This window comes from Schistocerca americana, chromosome X (assembly GCF_021461395.2).
Source record: "Schistocerca americana isolate TAMUIC-IGC-003095 chromosome X, iqSchAmer2.1, whole genome shotgun sequence".
NCBI classification, from domain to species: domain Eukaryota; kingdom Metazoa; phylum Arthropoda; class Insecta; order Orthoptera; family Acrididae; genus Schistocerca; species Schistocerca americana.
Window position 1 is genome coordinate 661,095,493 of NC_060130.1, and position 23,118 is coordinate 661,118,610.

A 23,118-nucleotide genomic window follows, 5' to 3' on the forward strand; every position below is an offset into this window, starting at 1 on the left:
GTCAGAAGACTACAGTGACGAAGTGTAGAGGAGCAACGATTCGTGCAGGTACAAGTAGTTGACACTGAAAGTAAGTAAATGTAACATACTGCTCATAAATAGCCAGAGAGATCCATCCACTGTTCGATTAGGGCATACACTATTGGCGATAAATCATTTCTTCTTCTTCTTCTTCTTCTTCTCCTCCTCATTTTTCCTGGCCTTGTTCCGTATCTGCTCGGGGTCGGCATCTTAGTCTGGATCTGGCAATCGCTGTTGGTAGAGGGTGGCCGAATGCCTTAACAGAATCCGCACTCGATGAAACCTTTCAAGATAGTTGGTGACATAAAGATTATGGTGTAGTGTGGAATTGGGGTACCCATGTAAATGGACCCATTTTCATTGACCAGAACCTAAATGCTCAACGCTACCTGGAAATGCTCCAAGAAGTGGTGTTTCCCGTAGTTCTGGATGAAGATGGCAGCTTTCCCTCTTGCTTTCAACAGGATGGATCTCCACCACACTACGGTGCAAATTTTCGTCTGTGGATATATGGTCAATTTGCTGGTCATTGGGTTGGCCGACATGGCTCTGTGGAATGACCACCCAGATCCCACACCAGTTGACTGTTATCTGTGGGGTCATTTAAAGCAACTCGTATATGCAGAGAAAATAAGAAACAGACACCATCTCGAGCAACGCACTAAAGAAGCCTGTGCCAGCATTTCTGTGGAAATCTTTCTGCGAGTGCATGACGACTGGATTCAGCGCCTTCAAATGTGGATTTACTCAGGCAGATAGCATGTTGAACACAGTAAATGACTGTCATTTATGGAGAAAAGTCCAACCTGTAATTCCAATCAAGATGTGTTGTAACTTTTGAACCTTAACTACTACTTCGAATCTGTTTACAGTAATGAACTTGTCAAAGAAAGCTGATGTTATTTGATATTTCACACGACCCCCTTTCCATTAAAAAAAATTGACTTAGATTCAATATGGTCGATTTCAAGATGGCGCCCATGTTCGGTACATATCATAAAAGATGGACTACGTCACCCATGCGTTACTGGAGTGTTCGGGTTTCTCCATTCATACAGGGCTTTTGACATAACGGGATGTACTGCGACTTTTGACTCAGCCTGTATTGTGAGGGACGAAGCATACCATATGTCGTTCACAATAAATAGGCTATAACAACTAATTTATTTTTTCATTACGGAGAATCATAAATATTCTAATGGCATTAAAACTCTAATGTCGTGTAACCCTATATTGTGAGTTAATCTGAACACTCTTTTATAGAAAAATACATAATTCTAACACCCTATACCTGGTGGCGTAGCTATAGCTTCAAAATGTATAGTTAATAGTAAATAAAATATAAGAGTTCCTGAAAGCGGGTTTTCAACATAAAGTTCTATAAGAATAGTGGATAATCGAGCTTGAAGACATGATTTATACCTTTATATTACATTCTCTATGCCAACAATGTACTGCTCAAGCGTCTGAGAAAAGCCTGTACAGTTTGCCGTAATCTACAGTGTTGCAAACTTGTGTACATATTGCGGAATTCAAAGAATTCTGATAGCAGCCAAGTTTATAGTCGTGTAAGCAATGAGCAGGTGGCTAATTGGCGATAAGGTTTCGCTAAATGTAGTAGGCCCGACATTAGCTCTTCCCAAACAAGCTACTGATATTCCTTCTAGTAATTTTTTTCTTCTGTATTGTTTCAGAAATACCTGAAGCAGCTGAAGAGTCCGGAAAACGCTGGTCTGGTCGATTCCGCGCTGGTGGACGAAATATTCTACCAGGTGAGCCTCTATGGTACGCCTAGGATAGCTGCTAAACGTGGCCGTTGTCTCGGCCGCTGCGGCATTGAGTTTCATCGTGGGCAGTGGCCACAGTTTTGGTTCATCAAGCTTCAAATCACTAATCAGGAATCAGAAAGGAACCTTCCAGTAAAATTGTAGAAAACTGAAATGTTCTGTTTGAATATGATAGTGCAGATGTGTACACAGTTTACAGCTTACATATCTCCGTTTCTGTCCTCTGGGAATAAGAACCAATTACGAAAACGGATACTTCAAACGCACGTTACTAGAAGGAAATGGCGCAGCTTACTTTAGATGTAGTTCAGATTCTAGGGCGTCCACACCCGTGGACAAGATGGTAGGGCGATCCATCCCTAGCTCTTTGGGACAGAAAAAAAGTAAGTATATTGTAGTCAGGTGTTTGTCTTTCAAGACGATGATTTAAAAGTCGGTATTACATAGGTTTTTAACAAGATCGGAAGAAACATTTTTATGGCTACTTACAAGTCGCCATTTGTCTAGTAAAATATTAAAAGTACTCCATATCCCCATGTCTAGGGCCTCCCCCACCCTACGAACTATCGTATGGGCGTCCTTGTTCAGATACTTCATATCTGTACGAACTTGGGAAAACTCTGCTGCTTCTGGGACAGCTGTCGAGACACAACGGCTACGCTATGTGATCAAAAGTATCCGGACCCCCCCACCCCCCCAAAAAAAATACGTTTTTCATATTGGGTGCATTGTGGTGCCACCTACTGCCAGGAGTCATTAGACATCATGAGAGAGCAGAATGGGACGCTCTGCGGACTTCGAACGTGGTCAGGTGATTGGGTGTCACTTCTGACATATGTCTGTACGCGAGATTTCCACACTCCTAAACATCCCGCCGGCCGCTGTGACCGTGCGGTTCTAGGCGCTTCAGTCCGGAACAGCGCTGCTGCCACGGTCGCAGGTTCGAATCCTGCCTCAGGCATGGATGTGTGTGATGTCCTTAGGTTATTTAGGCTTAAGTAGTTCTAAGTCTAGGGGACTGTTGACCTCAGATGTTAAGTCCCATAATGCTTAGAGCCGAAACATCCCTAGGTCCACCATTTCCGATGTGATACTGAAATGGAAACGTGGAGGGACACGTACAGCACAAAAGTGTACAGGTCGACCTCGTCTGCTGACTGACAGAGACCACCGACAGCTGCAGAGGGTCGTAATGTGTAATAAGCAGACATCTATCCAGACCATCGCACAGGAATTCCAAACTGCATCAGGATCCACTGCAAGTACTATGACAGTTAGACGGGAGGTGAGAAAACTTGGATTTCATGGTCGAGCCGCTGCTTATAAGGCACACATCGCGCCGGTAAATACTAAACGACGCCTCGCTTGGTGTAAGGAGCGTAAACATTGGAGGATTGAACGGTGGAAAAACGTTGTGTGGAGTGACGATCCGATGGCAGGGTATGGGTATGGCGAATGCCTGGTAAACGTCATCTGCCAGAGTGTGTAGAGACAACAGTAAAATTCGGAGGCGGTGGTGTTATGGTGTGGTCGTGTTTTTCATGGAGCAGGCTTACACATCTTGTTGTTTTCTGTGGCACTATCACAGCACAGGCCTAGATTGATGTTAAGCACCTTCTTGCTTTCCACTGTTGAAGAGCAATTCGGGGGTGGCGATTGCATCTTTCAACACGATCAAGCACCTGTTCATGAGTCACGGTCTGTGGCGGAGTGGTTACACGTCAGTAACGTCCCTGTAATGGATTGGCGTACGCAGAGTTCTGACCTGAATCCTACAGAACACCTTTGGAATGTTTTGGAACGCCGACTACGTGCCATGCCTCACCGACCGACGTCGATACCTCTCCTCAGTGCAGCACTCCGTGAAGAATGGGCTACCATTCCCCAAGAAACCTTCAAGCACCTGATTGAACGTATGCCTGCGAGAGTGGAAGCTGTCATCAAGGCTAAGGGTGGACCAACACCTTACTGAATTCCAGCATTACCGATGGAGGGCGCCACGAACTTGTAAGTCATTTTCAGCCATATGTCCGGATACTTTTGATCACATAGTGTACCCTTGTCGCGTATATACATATATGAGAGCAGAGAGGAATGAGGAATCATTCTAACAAATGGGGAATTCCACTGACAAAGCGGCTGTGACGAAGAGGCAGACTGTTATTACCCAGTGCCTGGTTACGAGCATCTCAGAAACAACGAAACTGGACGGCTGTTCACGTGCCACTGAGCATCTGTGGAAAGCGGTTCTAGGTCGGTAAAACCATTAGTAGGCGGCAGGGTCTTAGATAAGGTTTGGACTTCCAAGGACGTAGAGGTTAGAGGCTTGACACCTTCGAAAAGCTGGACAGATGGCGATCTGTGGTAAATTTGACGACAGAGTACAGTGCTGGTGGAGGCACAAGTGTTTCAGAGCACATCATTCAGTGCCCGTTGTTGAACATGAGACTCTGCAGCAGACATCCCCTATGTGTTACCAAATTGGCCGAACGACATCGTTAATTACGGTTGCAGTGGGCATGGGATCACTGAGATTGGACTGCAGATCAATAGAAACGTGTCGTCTGGTCAGATGAAAAATGTTTCTCATTACACTAGATCAGTCGCCGTATCCAGATACACCATTATCCAGGTGAACAGCTGCTCAGAACATGCATCGCACCACGGACACAGGCCAGTAGCGGAAATATTATGCAGTGGGGGGTATTTATCTGGGCTCCATGGCACGTGTGGTAGTACTGTGTGAACATTTTTTCAAACCACCTACATCTGTTCACGCTTGATGTCTTCCATGAGGACAATTTCATCTGCCAGCAGCATAACTCTCCAAGTTACTTGGCCAGAATCGTGCTACAGTCATTTTAGGAGCATGATAGTGAACTCAAGTTGAGGTCTTGGACCCAAATCCACCTGATCTAATCTCAGTGGAACATATCTGGGACACCATCAGGGATCGTGAAAGCCTCTCACACAGCACTTCCTATCCCAGTCCTGTCACAGGCTTATCTTACCCCATCAAAGGCTGTGCTACCTGTGAAAGCAGACATGTCGTATACTAGTTCTGCTACAACTATTGCACAGCTTTTTATATTGTTATGACCGCCAACCAGCTGTCCACCAGGATGAGTGGACACTGCCAAAGTAGACCACCCTGAACATAACATTCTTGATTTCAATGCCTGCTTCTCAACTTAGGCCATCTCAATCCTCCCCTTCACCACCATCTTGTCACTTCTTCTTCCGTCTGTTTTTGCTTTAAGGAAGCTTTAATTGTCGAGTGCTAGTAATAGTGTTACATAGATTTCGTGTTTGTTTTGAATACAGTCAGAGAGAGTCCCTTTAGTCAACTATAGTGCCAGTAGTGCTAGTGTTTGTTTTCAATACAGTCCAGAGACAGGTAGTGCTATTTTCATGGTTTTCTACAAGAAGTGGCTAGCAATCACAGTTTAGGCAACAATCAGCCGCCTTTAGTGAACTAGCAGTCTAGTTAAAAGTTGATTAACTCTCTACAGTAAATTCATTCCTTAGGATGGATAGGATGTGTGACTGCTGTGTACGGTCGCAGGAGGAGCTGGCCACTATTCGCGAACAGCTGAGCGTGTTGATGGCCGCGGTCAGCCGTCTTCAGGCTGCTGCTTCGGAGTGTAGCGGCAGTGGGGAGTCTGGTGCGTCGCATGGTACACCCCAGGTGTTACATGCTTCACCCACTGTCCCTGCTGTCGAGACATCTTCGCGGGTACCGGGCGCGGTTGGACCTCCCTCTCCCCAAGGGGAGTGGAGGGTTCAGCGGCGTTCGCGGCGCACGAGGCGGAGCGTAAATGTGGAGGCTGGCTGTGTGGCATCGCCCGCTCTGCCTGTGAGTGGACATGTGGCTGCTCCTTCAGCAAGGTCCGAGCAGGCACACGGGGGGAGGGGTTTATTAGTTATTGAGAGCTCCAACGTTAGGCGGGTGATGGAGCCCCTTAGGGAAATAGCGGAAAGGTCGGGGAAGAAGGCCAGTGTTCGCTCTGTCTGCTTGCTGGGGGGTCTCATCCGAGATGTGGAGGAGGCCCTGCCGGTGGCGATAGAGAGCACTGGGTGCACCCGACTGCAAATTGTTGCTCATGTTGGCACCAGTGACTCCTGCCGTCTGGGTTCAGAGGTCATCTTCAGTTCGTACAGGCGGTTGGCGGAATTGGTGAAGGCGGAAAGCCTCGCTCGCGGGGTGGAATCAGAGCTAATTATTTGTAGTATCGTTCCCAGAACCGATCGCGGTCCTCTGGTTTGGAGCCGAGAGGAAGGCTTAAACCAGAGGCTCAGACGATTCTGCGGAGATCTGGGGTGCAAATTTCTCGACCTCCGCTGTCGGGTGGAGAAATGTAGAGTCCCCCTGAATAGCTCAGGCGTGCACTACACGCCGGAAGCGGCTACAAGGGTAGCGGAGTACGTGTGGAGTGCACATGGGTTTTTTTTTAGGTTAGAGAATTCCCTCCCTAGGCCCGACAAGACGCCTCCTGAGACGCGGCAAGGTAGGAGTAGGCAAAATGCAACAGGGAATAACAATATTAATGTTCTGATAGTAAACTGCAGGAGCGTCTATAGAATGGTGCCAGAACTGATCTCATTAATAAACGGTCACAACGCGCATATAGTACTAGGGACAGAAAGTTGGCTGAAACCAGACGTAAACAGTAATGAAATCCTAAACTCAGATTGGAATGTATACCGCAGAGACAGGCTGGACAGTGAAGGGGGAGGCGTGTTTATAGCGATAAGAAGTGCAATAGTATCGAAGGAAATTGACGGAGATCCGAAATGTGAAATGATTTGGGTGAAGGTCACGGTTAAAGCAGGCTCAGACATGGTAATTGGATGTCTCTATAGGCCCCCTGGCTCAGCAGCTGTTGTGGCTGAGCACCTGAAGGATAATTTGGAAAATATTTCGAGTAGATTTCCCCACCATGTTATAGTTCTGGGCGGAGATTTTAATTTGCCGGATATAGACTGGGAGACTCAAACGTTCGTAACGGGTGTCAGGGACAAATAATCCAGTGAAATTTTTTAAAGTGCTTTATCTGAAAACTACCTTGAGCAGTTAAACAGAGATCCGACTCGTGGCGATAACATATTAGACCTTCTGGTGACAAACAGACCCGAACTATTTGAAACAGTTAACGCAGAACAGGGAATCAGCAATCATAAAGCGGTTACGGCATCGATGATTTCAGCCGTAAATAGAAATATTAAAAAAGGTAGGAAGATTTTTCTGTTTAGCAAAAGTGACAAAAAGCAGATTACAGAGTACCTGACGGCTCAACACAAAAATTTTGTCTCAAGTACTGATAATGTTGAAGATCAGTGGACAAAGTTCAAAACCAAGCATATTGTACATATGCGTTAGATGAGTATGTGCCAAGCAAGATCGTAAGAGATGGAAAAGAGTCACCGTGGCACAACAACCGAGTTAGAAAACTGCTGCGGAAGCAAAGGGAAATTCACAGCAAACATAAACATAGCCAAAGCCTTGCAGACAAACAAAAATTACGCGAAGCGAAATGTAGTGTGAGGAAGGCTATGCGAGAGGCGTTCAATGAATTCGAAAGTAAAGTTCTATGTACTGACTTGGCAGAAAATCCTAAGAAATTTTGGTCTTATGTCAAAGCGGTAGGTGGATCAAAACAAAATGTCTAGACACTCTGTAACCAAAATGGTACTGAAACAGAGGATGACAGACTAAAGGCCGAAATACTAAATGTCTTTTTCCAAAGCTGTTTCACAGAGGAAGACTGCACTGTAGTTCCTTCTCTAGATTGTCACACAGATGACAAAATGGTAGATATCGAAATAGACGACAGAGGGATATAGAAACAATTAAAATCGCTCAAAAGAGGAAAGGCCGCTGGACCTGATGGGATACCAGTTCGATTTTACACAGAGGACGCGAAGGAACTTGCCCCCCTTCTTGCAGCGGTGTACCGTAAGTCTCTAAAAGAGCGTAGCGTTCCAAAGGATTGGAAAAGGGCACAGGTCATCCCCGTTTTCAAGAAGGGACGTCGAACAGATGTGCAGAACTATAGACCTATATCTCTAACGTCGATCGGTTGTAGAATTTTGGAACACGTACTATGTTCGAGTATAATGACTTTTCTGGACACTAGAAATCTACTCTGTAGGAATCAGCATGGGTTTCGAAAAAGACGGTCGTGTGAAACCCAGCTCGCGCTATTCGTCCACGAGACTCAGAGGGCCATAGATACGGGTTCACAGGTAGATGCCGTGTTTCTTGACTTCCGCAAGGTGTTCGATACAGTTCCCCACAGTCGTTTAATGAACAAAGTAAGAGCATATGGACTATCAGACCAATTTTGTGATTGGATTGAAGAGTTCCTAGATAACAGAACGCAGCATGTCATTCTCAATGGAGAGAAGTCTTCTGAAGTAAGAGTGATTTCAGGTGTGCCGCAGAGGAGTGTCATAGGACGGTTGCTATTCACAGCATACATAAATGACCTTGTGGATGACATCGGAAGTTCACTGAGGCTTTTTGCAGATGATGCTGTGGTGTATCGAGAGGTTGTAACAATGTAAAATTGTACTGAAATGCAGGAGGATCTGCAGCGAATTGACTCTTGGTGCAGGGAATGGCAATTGAATCTCAATGTAGACAAGTGTAATGTGCTGCGAATGCATAGAAAGATAGATCCCTTATCATTTAGCTACAAAATAGCAGGTCAGCAACTGGATGCAGTTAATTCCATAAATTATCTGGGAGTACGCATTAGGAGTGATTTAAAATGGAATGATCATATAAAGTTGATCGTCGGTAAAGCAGATGCCAGACTGAGATTCATTGGAAGAATCCTAAGGAAATGCAATCCGAAAACAAAGGAAGTAGGTTACAGTACGCTTTTCGCCCACTGCTTGAATACTGCTCAGCAGTGTGGGATCCATACCAGATAGGGTTAATAGAAGGGATATAGAAGATCCAAAAGAGAGCAGCGCGCTTCGTTACAGGATCATTTAGTAATCGCAAAAGCGTTACGGAGATGATAGATAAACTCCAGTGGAAAACTCTGCAGGAGAGATGCTCAGTAGCTCGGTACGGGCTTTTGTTAAAGTTTCGAGAACATACCTTCACCCAAGAGTCAAGCAGTATATTGCTCCCTCCTACGTATATCTCGCGAAGAGACCACGAGGATAAAATCAGAGAGATTAGAGCCCACACAGAAGCGTATCGACAATCCTTCTTTCCACAAACAATACGAGACTGGAATAGAAGGGAGAACCAATAGAAGTACTCAGGGTACCCTCCGCCACACACCGTCAGGTGGCTTGCGGAGTATGGATATAGATGTAGATCTTTTCTGGAACTGTGCAGATGGGAGTTACCCTTGCAACACATTTCCACACTGTAAATTATCCTAGGCTCAACCTGTGGTAACCTACTGTCCCCGCACCCTCCACCCACAAGGTTCTGCCACCTCTGTCATATCACCTCCTCCTTTTTCACATCCCCTGACCCTCATTGTATGGCACCCTCTGCCACTGCACCCACCTATCCTATCCCCTCCCCTTCCCTGCTCCTTTCCTTTTCCTCTCCCCGTTTGTTTTCCCCACACCCCACGTCCTGATACTGGGCCTGGCAGTCTCGTCAGGCCATCATCTAGTCCCCACACACCCTGCCTGACATTCTTTTCTCTCCACCCACCCACCCCTTGCCCTACCCTGCTATCCCTTTCCTTTCACTGCCCCACTCCAAATTGCTGTTCACTTTCTCTCAACATACTTTCTGTTCAGATCAGTAGAGATGTTACCTTGTTCAGTGATCTTTTGTTGTGTCTCTTGTTTTACTAAATTAGATGTAAAAAAATGGCTCTGAACACTATGGAACTTAACTGCTGAGGTCATCAGTCCCCTAGAACTTAGAACAACTAACTAACCTAAGGACATCAAACACATCCATGTCCGAGGCAGGATTCGAACCTGCGACTGCAACAGTCATGCGGTTCCAGACTGTAGCGCCTAGAACCGCTCGGCCACCCCGGCCGGCGTTAGATGTAGATTTTACTTTCTTATAACTCTAATAATGTGGCATAATTTTTGGAGCATGCAACTTATGCAGGATCTTTACTTGTTATTATTAACATATAAATGTTTCCCCTCTGTTTATAAGACCCTATAATCCCATTAGTGATCCATGAATTTTTACATTACCTTTTTGTGTCCTTTCTCTTTAGTATGTTGAGATAGCTATTTTCTGATTATGATAGAAACTTACTGTGAAATATGTTAAATTTGACATTTTACAGTTTTTCCCTGTATATGTCATGCCAGTTCTGAAAATTTCTGGAAATCAGTGTTAAGATTACAGCACAAAATCCTGAATGAGGTTCCTCCCAATTACAGTGAGTGTTTTAACCTCTCCCCACCCAGTTCTCTTGCTTGTAATGCTCCAGCTGTTGAGACAGTTTCTTACTTGGTTGTTCCCTTCTTTCAGGTTCCATCTATTCTCTCTCACCATGAGGTGTTTCTGGCTGAGCTTCAGAAGAAGCTAGATGATTGGGACCAGCAGCAAACAATTGGAGATGTTTTTGTAGAGGCAGTAAGTAATAGTTCTTAATTTCCTCTCTCACTGATCTGCATCAGAAGATACTTTAATTACAGATTAACCAATAACAACAAAATTTGTGTAAGGTAATGACTGTAGAATATCCAAGCATCTAATGATTTGTACTTTGAAGTGACTTATCAGGATGTTGTAACATCTACCATTAAAAAATTTGTGAAATAATAAACTTTAAAAGAAACCACAGGTGATTCTATTGGAAAATCTGCTGATGTACATCACTGAGAGATAAAAGTACTAATGGGAAATGTGCAAATGAAAGAATCTTGGAAATATACTCATTTGTGGGAGGTTATAACTCTGCCTGGCTATTCTGTAAATTTGTTATTAAACCCAACATCATTTCAAATTACTCTTTATTTATTGTTTCAAATTTCACCAGACAAATAAATACATTACTTTACCCATTTTGGGCACCAACTGCACAGACTCTGTTGACTCAACACAAACTAATATGAGACCTAGAAGAAACTAACTGGCGGGCACTGCTGCTGTGGTATAAAAAACATATAGCGATCTCCACATTGCATGATATTGTTTAGATGAGTTTATAATTGGAGCTACAATTAGAAGTTTTACATATCAGATAATTTGCATACAGAAGTTGTTACTACAAAATATGGTTAGGAACTGTATATAAGCAAAATTTTGATAGCAGTATCTTTCTCATAGAAAATCAGTGAACTACTCTTTGATGCAGTATTAACAAATTTATACAGGCAAAAGTTTTGTAGAACTTTCATAAATGTTTTTAAGTTAAGTTCAAGTAACCAGAATATGTTCTTGAAAGTGGTTTTACACAGAACAATAATAATTTGAAGTTTAATGTTATAGTATTTAGTATAATTACAGTTTTGGACAGATAATAAATCAGAATTAGCTGGGACAGTTTATATAATAAGTGCAAAAGTTTACATAATTGTAATCTGTGTATCTGATTCTGTACTAAATTTAGGGAATCAGATAGGATTCTAGTTTATACCATTACAACATCCAGAAACATAGTGAAAGTAGAACAGCTGTCAACTTGTAAACTGCTTTAGACAGTATACTGCACTTCACTAGACATTATACTAATGGAGAAAAGTGGAGACAGGAGTTGATTATTGCTTTCTACATATGATAAGTTAATCCATTGTAGCCAGGTATTTTTTGATATATTTTGACCCTACTACTTTTCAGTTATGCTTACAACTTTTTTGTCAACTGAGTATCCTACCTATATGTATGAAAATTGCTAAATCCTATTCTGCTCTTCAGTCTGCTTTGAGAAATCAGTCACCTAAACAGTGGAAACAATGACAACAAAATATTGTAATTCACAAAGGATGCTCAGCTTTCAGTTTTTGGCCATAAACTATTAGTTTCAAAAGAATAAGAAGTGAGGTTTCTTTAAGCAGAGCAGTTACAACTGGAAAGACCAATTAGTTTTGAAGCTTCTGAGAGAAATGTAGTGCTAGTGGTGGTGATGGTAGTAGTACTAGTAGTAGTAGTAGTAGTAGTAACAGCAGTATAAGTAATATTACTCAAAAGTAATTAAGGGGCAGTTTTTACACAGGTAAGTGCTAATAAGCAGTGTCAGTAATGCACATCTTGAAGCCTAACCAAAGTACACAAAAAAGGCTATACATATATACCAGGTTCTTATAATTAAACAGCCAGTGTTCAGAGTCCTGCAGCACAGGCTATATACAAAAATGGTTCAAATGGCTCTGAGCACTATGGGACTCAACATCTTAGGCCATAAGTCCCCTAGAACTTAGAACTACTTAAACCTAACTAACCTAAGGACATCACACACACCCATGCCCGAGGCAGGATTCGAACCTGCGACCGTAGCAGTCCCGCGGATTCCGGACTGGGCTATATACATCACAGGATGCTAAAATATAGTAGATATGTTCATTAATTGGTGATCTTTCAGAGTTTGCTGGAAAAACAGTTCAGGTGAAAATATGATGCTATCAGAATGTGAAATGTTCCCTATTTTGATGTCAGTATGCTGTTTGTGACTTAGCAATGTGTGTTTATTTCTTTTGTGAAATGGCTGTTGGTGTAAAGGTTTAATAATGTTGAGGTTTTCTTTATGAAACACAATGGCTATTGAGAAGAAAGATCATGTGTTGCTGGTAACATTGTTGTAGCAGAACGGCAGTAATAGCAGCCCTGCATTGCAGAAATATCACGGACAGCTGTGAAGACACCTCATGTCAACCAGTTGGCTAAAGGATATGATCAAGAAATTCCCATGGTAGTTGTTCATGAAATTGCTATAGCTATAGCCAACTGTGAGCACATGCTTTACATTCCACAGCCAGTGCTTGAGCTGTGTCACTGAAATTATCTCTCCTCTAGTCAATAGTTTAAAGGCTTTTGTGGTGCATTTTATGTTGGTATCCCTATGACATTCCGAATATGCACCAAATGAAACCCTAAGACAGGCTACAATGCCACAGCTTTGCCCCTCATTTTTTGGCACACATGGAAATGGATGACATTTGGATGGTGAAAATTCTTTGGACAGACAAGGCTCATTTTACCCTGCACAGTGCTGTGAATGCACAAAACTGTTGCATATGGGGTTCTACTCTGCCCCATGTTGTGCAGGAACATGCACTGCACTCAGCAGTTCATTTTTCTTTGAGGAGATGACACCTCATATGTCTGTTTGGCATACAGTGACATCTGCATGTTATAAAGACCTCTTTGTGCAAAACTTGATTCCAGCTTTGCAAGAAAGCAACTGTGTCCACAACTCTATTTTCATGCAAGATGGGATGACAAGACATTTCACTTTCCAGATGAAAGATTTGCTTCAGGAAACCTTCTGTAATGACCACATCATCTCTAGGCAGTTTCAAGATGTTTGGCCTTCCATATCCTCTGACCAAAATCCATGTGACTTCTTGTTGTGGGGGCATTTGTACAATTGTGTCTATTAAGGATGTACCCAGAGGTTTCCTGATTTGAAGGATAGCATAAGACAACATATTGCTCTGATCATACCAGATGTTCTGTGAGCAACTGTCAACCAGGCCATGTTACAGATGCAGCATTTCACTGAGTCAGGAAAGCATACAGATGTTGTAACTTGTGACTATGTCCTAAAAAACTTGCCAGAACCACCATTACCATGTGTTTGATCGTTCCTCCCTTTTTATTGCATCCACACCACATTCTGACTACCTACAGTACCATATATTCACTTACAGGCAGAAAGTGTAACTGTTATTTCTTTTAGCATATTTCGTGAGCACACTGACTAATGAACATATCAACAATGTTTCAGAAACCTGTGATGTATGCAGAGCACCATCAGTTTTATTATAACTATCTGGTACCACACTACAGAAACACTAAGAAATAAATTTATTGAAATGCAAACAATATTTTTAAGTAAATTAGCACTATTATACAGCATTCAGAACACAATTTTCCATATGAGCTAATCCTTAGTTTCTTTTATATTCTCAGCACTGTTTTTGGTCTTTGTTTTTATCTTCCTCAGGATGTTAGTTCCCACATGTGATTGAAATGGAAGAAAATTTTAAAATATTCTCATACAAAAACAGCAAACTTATAATGAGTTGTTGCTTTCATTTATTTGCTCTACTTTTACTTTTTGTTTCAAGACATGGTATCTAGCTTGTATATTCTCTTTAATACTGTGTGGAAACAATAATCCTAAATAATATTTTGGTTTATTTCTGAGTACTGATCTCCTTTCTATGCTTTTTTATGTTGTTTGGAAGTCAGCATTTATAAGAATCTTGTAAGTTAGATAAAACTGTGTTCTTTGTATTCAGTGAAGTTCATATTATATTTGTATGTGTCCTTGTTCAACAAAGCAGAATGTTTTATTTTTAGATATATGATTATTTGAAATATTTACAGTAAAATTACAGCTAATATCTTTAGCTCTTTCATTATTATTTACAGGACAGCCTTGTTGGCAGAGTTTGGCAAATCTTTGTATATGTGTATCTTAGTATAAGATAGGTGTTGGTAGATCTATCCATAATATATGTTGTTTGGAGTGAATATCCATTTATAGTTTATGCCATTGTCCTCGTGAGAAATATATTTTTACTTTTTTAGAAAAGGTTACCTTTATATGGTCCAGTCATCAACAAAAACACCCAAAAATTCTTAACACTATATCCATTAAGATTTGAGTCTCCAATAAAGGGCAGATGTCATGTACTTAGCAGCTTTATTTGCATTGAATATGTTTGTTTGTCAGCATTTTTTAAATAAATTATTTGCGCTGACTTATTTCTTTGTAAGACATGTTTTCAGAAACTCTCTCATCCACCTCTCATTTTGAATCATTTCTTGCTATGGGTGCTGCGTCATCTGTGTACAAGATTACATTATTGTTAACTGCTGAAAGCATGTTGTTTGCCATAGTATGAATAGGAGAGTCCTAGCCCTGATCCCAGTGATACACCATGTTTTACTAGTTCAGTGTACAAGTTCACAACACTGGCAATATTATAATTTACCTTCACATATTGTACTCCTTTTTTGAAGTTTAGTTTTGTGATACCACTAGCTTTATCCTTTATGCCACACTTATTAAGTATTTGTAATAGGTTTCCATAGTTAATAAAATTAAATGCTTTAGAAAGGCCAGGAAATAAAACACAATTTTTCTTTTTTCACCTTCTGCTACACAAGCTGCAAGGTTACCTATTCCTGTGCAAATCAGAGCAAGATGTCAGGATGAGATGGTAATTCAATCATAAGTCTATATACAAAGACAATATGTGTCCTCCCTCTCTGATGTGAAACATCATGTATGAACAGGTTATGAGGAATAGATGTTAGCAATAGAATGGAATAAATACATCAGAGAAGAAGAGCACTTAAGGAACACTATCTAGAGCTTGGGGAAACCCACAAATGATGGAAATGTATTATACTAGTGACTAGTTGATCTGACAGCATAGAAAATACTCACATACTGGCTTATGTCAGCATTTGTGATGACAATGTAGCAACAAAAACATTCAACCTACAAAGAATTTTTGAAATGAGTAGAAAAAATGGGTTTTTTAACCAGGATAATAATACAAAGGTGTCACATGTATAGCACGAACAATAATAACAAACAAACCATTTTTAGCAATGGATAGTAACAGAACTAAAGTCCAAGTTCTGGAGAATACTTAATCAATTAGTAGAAAAATATCTCAACTAGTACAGTAATTAAAGATGGAAGATAATCACATAGTATGTAAACAAATTTGAAAAGCTTCTAAAGCAAAAGCAAATGCTGTACAATAAACAGTGCAAATGAAATTGTAGGCAGGTAAGGTTGAAGATCTTAACTAAATATACTTAGTTACACAAAGTGCAGTGTTCAAAATCTTTAGTGATTACCATACCACTTTTAAACTCATGTTGGGGTGCAAAAATCAGCATTCGTTTATTTGTTGAGAACATGGAAATCCAAGTCAGAAAAACATTGAAATATTGAATTCAGTTTCCATATTTTTTTATGAAAGGGGCCCAAGGTGTACTACAGCTATTCAGCTGCCATAACCTCCAATGCTAATAAATCTATTATTACCTGTATTGTTGAAAAATATTTGAAATGACTACAATTCATCAAGAACCTGGAGCCCGAAAGAAGCAATGATAACTCACACATTTACTACATAGTGTATCTAATATTTTCTGGTTTATAGCTGTACTCCTCTTTAAAATTCTAAGTTTGCATATTAATTATCATATTATTCTTTATAGGCCCTGCCATACATTAGTTCGAATAATGGACTTCTATACTTTTAACTTTTGACTTGTAATAATATGCAGGCAATGCTTAAAGCTTAACATATTTTATCCTGATTAATTTTGCTTCTGATTTTTGCTAGCACTTGCTGTGATACATTCATACTTCAATTGGTAATATACTAGTTAAAATAATGGGTATTCTAAGCTGTAGACAATGAATAAAAGCTGAAAAAAACACAGAATTACTGGTGGACAGATGATAGGTGAGTCATTGACAAATTTAAAAGGCAAGAAAACTGACCTACTTTTTAACTTCCACCCTTTTTCTAGTATAATTACAAACTCACTTCCCCTCTCCCCCCCCCCCATTTCCCTCTCCAACTCCCCCCCCCCCGCCCTTTCTCTCTCCCTCTCATACTCACTCACTCAAAAAAACACCCTCTCCCCCCCCCCCCCACACACACACAGACACACACACTGACTGCAGAATTTGTGTGTGTGTGTGTGTGTGTGTGTGTGTGTGTGTGTGTGTGTGTGTGTGTGTTGGAGGGTGGGTGGTTGGTTGCACACACATGCACATGAGTGAGTGAGAGAGAGAGAGAATATTAGTATTTATGCTAGATAAAGGGCAAAGCCTTGGAAATTAGTGCTGTTTTCCTGAACCATAAAGTATGGATTTTTACCACACACCTTTCATTTGCACATTAATAGTTGTCTTTATTTGTTTTATGATTTTACTTGCTAGCAAAACATAGATCTTATAAAATTTGTGGGATTTAATTTATAATTTTCTTCTGCACCATCTGTAGTGTGTGAAAGCTAATAATTTGAGAAACTGATGTTATAGAAGTATAGTTAATGCAATCTGTGGCTTATGGTTAAAAAACAAATGAATGCTTCTTTGAAAACTAACTAACTTTGTTAGTAGTTCTTTTTTTCTCACTAATGTTAAATTTATATTTCCATTTTCAGTCTAATAAATGTTTGTATTGTTTGCATTTTTTTTCATTTTAACACAGTATTATACTTTTTATCTTAATTTCCGTTTTCATTTCAGTTTACAAAACAACATGTAATTGATATGTACATATCATTCATAAACAACTGGAAGTCAGCAAAAGAAGCAGTTAAAGCTACATGCCAGGCAAAACCAGCATTTGCCAAATTTCTAGAGGTAAGAGAAAAAATATTCCTTTGTCTTAATATCTAAAGTGTTTTTCCTTATGTACTGTTTCTGATGCTATCTGAGTAGTACATACTCGGAGATAAAGAAAAACCAACTTCCAATATGAAATTTAAATAAAGTATGAAATTATTCCAGAATGAGATTTTCACTCTGCAGTGGAGTGTGTGCTGATATGAAACTTCCTGGCAGATTAAAACTGTGTGCCAGACCGAGACTCAAACTCGGGACCTTTGCCTTCAGTGGGCAAGTGCTCTACCATCTGAGCTACCCGAGCACACCTCACGACCTGTCCTCACAGCTTCAATTCTGCCATTACCTTGCCTCCTGCCTCCCAAACTTCACAGAAGCTCTTCTGGGAAGGTAAAGGTCCTGAGATTGAGTCTCAGTCTCGCACACAGTTTTAATCTGCCAGGAAGTTTTGTTACAAAATTATTATTAACCATTCGTCTCTTTGAGTTTCATTCTTATAGTCCATCACACATCTATAAAGAGATTGCCTTAGTGACATCCCACTGATATCTCTTTCACATTTCAAGTGATTCCTTCTTTGTCCTCTTGCCTTTGTAATCTCATATCATTAAAACTTCTTCTTTGTGCACCTTCATTGTTCCTATTTTTAACAACATTTGTATGACATGTCATTTTCGCACATCTGTATTGTATCTAGGCCTAATAACTGTGGTTCTCTGGTGGGGAAATTATTTTCTCTTCTGTTGTTTCCATCAGAGTTTGCTTTGTTTCCTCCCTCCATCACACTTTTGGTGTGCATGTTATGTTAATGCTGTTCAGGAGGGTGGAATGTGTTATGACATCTCTCACCACAGCCTGTGCTTTCACTGTTATCATCTCCTTATTAGCAAAGAAGGACCCAGCTTCAGATTTTGTATCATGTTGCAATCATCCAGACTGAATTCTGATTAGATGTGTATGCAAACTGACAATGTCATATAGTTTATAAAGATGACCATTTTTAATTACATGTAAAATCTGTATTTTATATGAAAGGTATGTAGTGAGTTGTGGTAGCTACATTGCTGTATGGATAGTAAAGTTTATGAACTACTTTTATGGTATTTTAACTGGTTTAAATAGAAAAGATTGTTAATAAATTAAATATAAGAAATAAATGCCTTTTTCACTTTGAATATTTGTCATGTGTGGCTACAAAGATACTATGCATGTGTAGAAGGAAATGCATGAAATTATCACTGCTAACACTGTATGTTAGCTCATGTGCCACACTCTCACATGTTCTGATGTGGTTAGTTTTTCTTTTTTGTCATTAATTCAATATTTAATTTATTTTAAAGAGTAAGTATATACAATTATAAATACCTCAGCATTCTTAATACAAGTGATTATTAAAGTTTTCAGGCTGTCTATAGGAACAAGGAAAAAGTTTCTTGAACACACAGTGAACATTCTGTTTCTAAGTTCTGAATGTACACATTTTTCAATGTAACCTACTTTTAGATTAATTACTTTGTCCAACACTTTTCCAGTGAGTAGATTACACATATGAAGTGTCATTCTGGAAAAACTGCAAAATACCTCTCTACATATGCCATATCATATTGTTGCAGAAGAAGCTGAGTTCTTGGCTTTTGTAAGTGTTCTAGAAGCATAGGCTATAGCGTTCTCTTTTCCATCTGAAATTTGCACCAGAACAGCACTGATCCCATACCCACTGGCATCTGTGTGTAGTTCTGCAGGTGCTCTCTCATCATACAGTCCAAGTACTGGGTCACTCATCAGAGCTTTTCACTGCACATCAAAAGAATCCTGTTGAGAACCACCCCACATAAATTTAGCATCTGCTTTTAATAACTCTTGGAGTGGCCTGGCTTTGATACAAAAGTTGTTGATAAAATGACAGTAATAAAAACATAATCCGAGGAAGCTTTTCACATCTCTAATACTTTTAGGAATAGGAAATTCCGTTATAGATGTCACCTTTTCTGGGTCTGGCTGCACACCTTTGTTTAACACAAGGTGTCCAAGTATTTTGATTTCTTTTGCTCCAAAGAGACACTTTCTTGGACTAAGTTTCAGTCCGCCTTGTTGGAGACACTTAAGAATGGCCCTCAGTCTGTTTATATGTGCATCAAATGTCTCTGAGAATACTTGAATGTCATCTAAATAACAAAGACACATCGGCCACTTCAGGTGACATAGAAGATTATTCATTATCAGTTCAAAAGTTGCTGGTGCATTACACAAACCAAACAGCATTACCTTAAACTCGTACTGCCCCTCAGGGATGATGAATGCAGTTTTCTCATGATAAACCTCATCTTCTTTGATTTCCCAGTATCCCGAGTACGTGTCCATGGTCGAGAAAAAGTAAGCCCCCTTCAGACAATCTAGTGTATCGTCAGTTTGTGGAAGAGGGCAAACGTCCTTTTTAGTTATCTTATTAAGCTCCCTGTAATCAACACAAAAGCGCCAACAGCTATCCTTCTTCCTGACGAGGACCACTGGGGATGACCATGGGCTCTGCGAAGGCTAAATGATGTCATTCTTCATCATTTTCTCTACCTCATTACGAATTTTTCGGCATTCCATCGCTGACACATGGTAGGCTCTCTGGCTTATTGGTTGATGGCCTGCTAATCCGGTGCATCACTGTCAATTTGTCTAATTTGCTCTTCACTTGTGGATTGAAGCATTCAGAGAATTCTTGAAGAATGGCAAGCAGTTTCTTCTGTTGTTCCTTAGTGAGATCTGGTGATAGTTGAACTATAAGAACTTGTCTCATAGTGGTAGTGCTAATTTCACCCACAGACTCAGCATGGGAGGTTTCTATGATGCTCAGCTGTTCTGCAATTAATGGCTCAGCGTTTGCTATGCACATGTGTCTTGGAAGGATCTGCAGTTCTCAGTGACAGTTAACTATCCACAATTCACCAAATCCATTCTTAAATGAGATGACAGAGGCTGGGATGACCAAGTTATTCTTCAGTAATAGACATTGTACTAAAACACAATGCCCCAATGTCATTAATTATGGATTGAGGGAAAGTTTTTCAATCCAATCTTGTGACAGAGATAAACTGTTGGTGCAACATTACTCATCCCAAGACGACTGCCTACCATCTGCAAACTAATGGGCTTACTGAACGCCTTAATAAGACCTTGGCCGACATGCTATCAATCTTTGTCAATGTTGAGCAGAGCAACTGGGATGAGGCTCTACCTTTTGTGACGTTTGTCTACAACACTGCCAAACAAGACACCACAGGATTTACGCCCTTTTCCTGGTACATGGGCGTGAGGCGACTATGATGATGGATACTCTGTTTCCATTATATCCTGATGACGTGGATGATGACTACATCAACCAGGTAGTAACCAGAGCTGAGGAAGTTCAGCAGTTAGCTCGACTGCGCACGGAGCAGGCTCAAGAAAATGATCGCCAAAGGTATGACGCGAGCCACTGCCCTGTTGTCTGTCAGCCTGGTGTTCTCAGCTGGATCTTCGGAAGATTGATCTCTCTGAGAAGCTCCTCAGGCGCTACTTTGGACCTTATAAGGTTGTAAGACAGTTGTCTGATGTTACTTATGAAGTTCAAGATTTCGACCCATACACACGATGACAAAAGATCAGAGATATGGTCCACGTCCTTCAAATGAAGCCCTACAAGGATCCTGCAACCAAGGTTAAATTCAAAGCTCCAGTGTCAGGCAACAAGCAGAAAGGTGATGAAGAGCATAGCGGCAAAAGAAATTCTAAGAAGATCGACGCCAGGGTGAGCATCAGTCATCGAGAGTCGGAATATGCAGGACCGATGACTCGTTGCTGGACTAGGACCACATAACACTAAGACTCTGTTCACTTAAGGAGGGAGCAAAGTGACACAAGAAGACGAGTAGTGCTGTGGTGTAGTGGTTATGACACTAAACTGCTGCATGGTGGGTCGTGAGTTCAAAACTCCTGCGGACTGTGCAATTTTAATTTCTATATTCAGTCTGAGTACATTCTAGAAGTATCCACAAACGTCAAGAATCATTGTACGGGAATGTTCTGTAACTGTATATATACTGTATGTGTTCTGGCCAGAGGCAACTTGCTCTGTGCTGTTGTATGTGCAAGTGCTGAATAAACCTTTGTTAAGTGAACTACATGTTCATCATTCATCTAATTACACCTTCTTCTACATGACAATATTCTTTGCACTCTAAGTATCTCCTCATCATAAATTTCTTTAGATGTGAAATACCTGGAACTCAGAAGGTGCCAGATATAATGAACAGATTGGATGTTACAACAAATTGTACTTCATATTCACAAAGCAATCCAAATCTCTTTTCAACTTTTTTAATTGTATGATGCAAAAGACTTGCTTAGTATTCACTAAATATTGGTTAACCCTTTTTAGATAATTAATGAGGAGAGCACATTTGTCATTATAGAGAAGCGTGAACGCAGTCATTCTGGCAGATATGATCAACTTCTCCTTTTTTAATGCATAGACACCAGAATCCACCTAGTGCTTAGACTGTTGTTTCATTTCTGACCCATATAGCACATCCATAGTTCAGCTGAATTCTGTTTACAAATGGTATGTGAAACATATTTGAGAAATAAGTTTTTGTGTTCCCTTTTATTCAGCATTCAGAACATTCACAAAGATTTCTTAATGGAAGAGGATGTAGATGAAGATGAAATGGGAGATATGATACTGCGTGGAGAGTTTGACAGAGCACTGAAAGACCTGAGTCGAAACAAGGCCCTGGGAGTAGACAACATTCCATTAGAACTACTGATGGCCTTGGGAGAGCCAGTCCTGACAAAACTCTACAATCTGGTGAGCAAGATGTATACCCTCAGACTTCAAGAAGAATATAATAATTCTGATGCCAAAGAAAGCAGGTGCTGACAGATGTGAAAATTACCTAACAATCAGTTTAATAAGTCACAGATGCAAAATACTAATGTGTATTCTCTACAGACGAATGGAAAAACTGGTAAAAGCTGACCTCGGGGAAGATCAGTTTGGATTCCGTAGAAATATTGGAACACGTGAGGAAATACTGACCCTATGACTTATCTTAGAAGCTAGATTAAGGAAAGGCAAACCTATGTTTCTAGCATTTGTAGACTTAGAGAAAGCTTTTGACAATGTTGACTGGAATACTCTCTTTCAAATTCTGAAGGTGGTAGGGGTAAAATACAGAGAGCGAAAGGCTATTTACAATTTGTACAGAAACCAGATGGCAGTTATAAGAGTCGAGGGGCAAGAAAGGGAAGCAGTGGTTGGGAAGGGAGTGAGAGAGGGTTGTAGCCTCTCCCCGATGCTATTCAATCTGTATATTGAGCAAGCAGTAAAGGAAACAAAAGAAAAATTCAGAGTATGTATTAAAATCCATGGAGAAGAAATAAAAACTTTGAGGTTTGCCGATGACATTGTAATTCTGTCAGAGACAGCAAAGGACTTGGAAGAGCAGCTGAATGGAATGGACAGTGTCTTGAAAGGAGGGTATAAGATGAACATCAACAAAAGCATAACGAGGATAATGGAATGTAGTCGAATTAAGTCGGGTGATGCTGAGGGAATTAAATTAGGAAATGAGACACTTAAAATAGTAAAGGAGTTTTGCTATTTGGGGAGCAAAATAACTGATGTTGGTCGAAGTAGAGAGGATATAAAATGTAGACTGGAAATGGCAAGGAAAGCTTTTCTGAAGAAGAAAAATTTGTTAACATCGAGTATTGAGTTAAGTGTCAGGAAGTCGTTTCTAAAAGTATTTGTATGGAGCGTAGCCATGTATGGAAGTGAA

The 23,118-nt window shown here is 40.6% G+C and overlaps 1 protein-coding gene across 1 annotated transcript in view; it reads left to right on the plus strand.

Moving 5' to 3' along the window:
• Positions 1-23,118, plus strand: part of LOC124555748 (rho guanine nucleotide exchange factor 17) — a 386,854-nt gene that overhangs the window by 100,983 nt on the left and 262,753 nt on the right. Inside the window, exons 2-4 of the mRNA XM_047129772.1 lie at positions 1,716-1,793; positions 10,285-10,389; positions 17,210-17,326. Of these exons, the coding sequence (XP_046985728.1) occupies positions 17,234-17,326 (93 nt within the window). The 5' untranslated portion in view covers positions 1,716-1,793; positions 10,285-10,389; positions 17,210-17,233. The remainder of the gene's footprint in view (positions 1-1,715; positions 1,794-10,284; positions 10,390-17,209; positions 17,327-23,118) is intronic.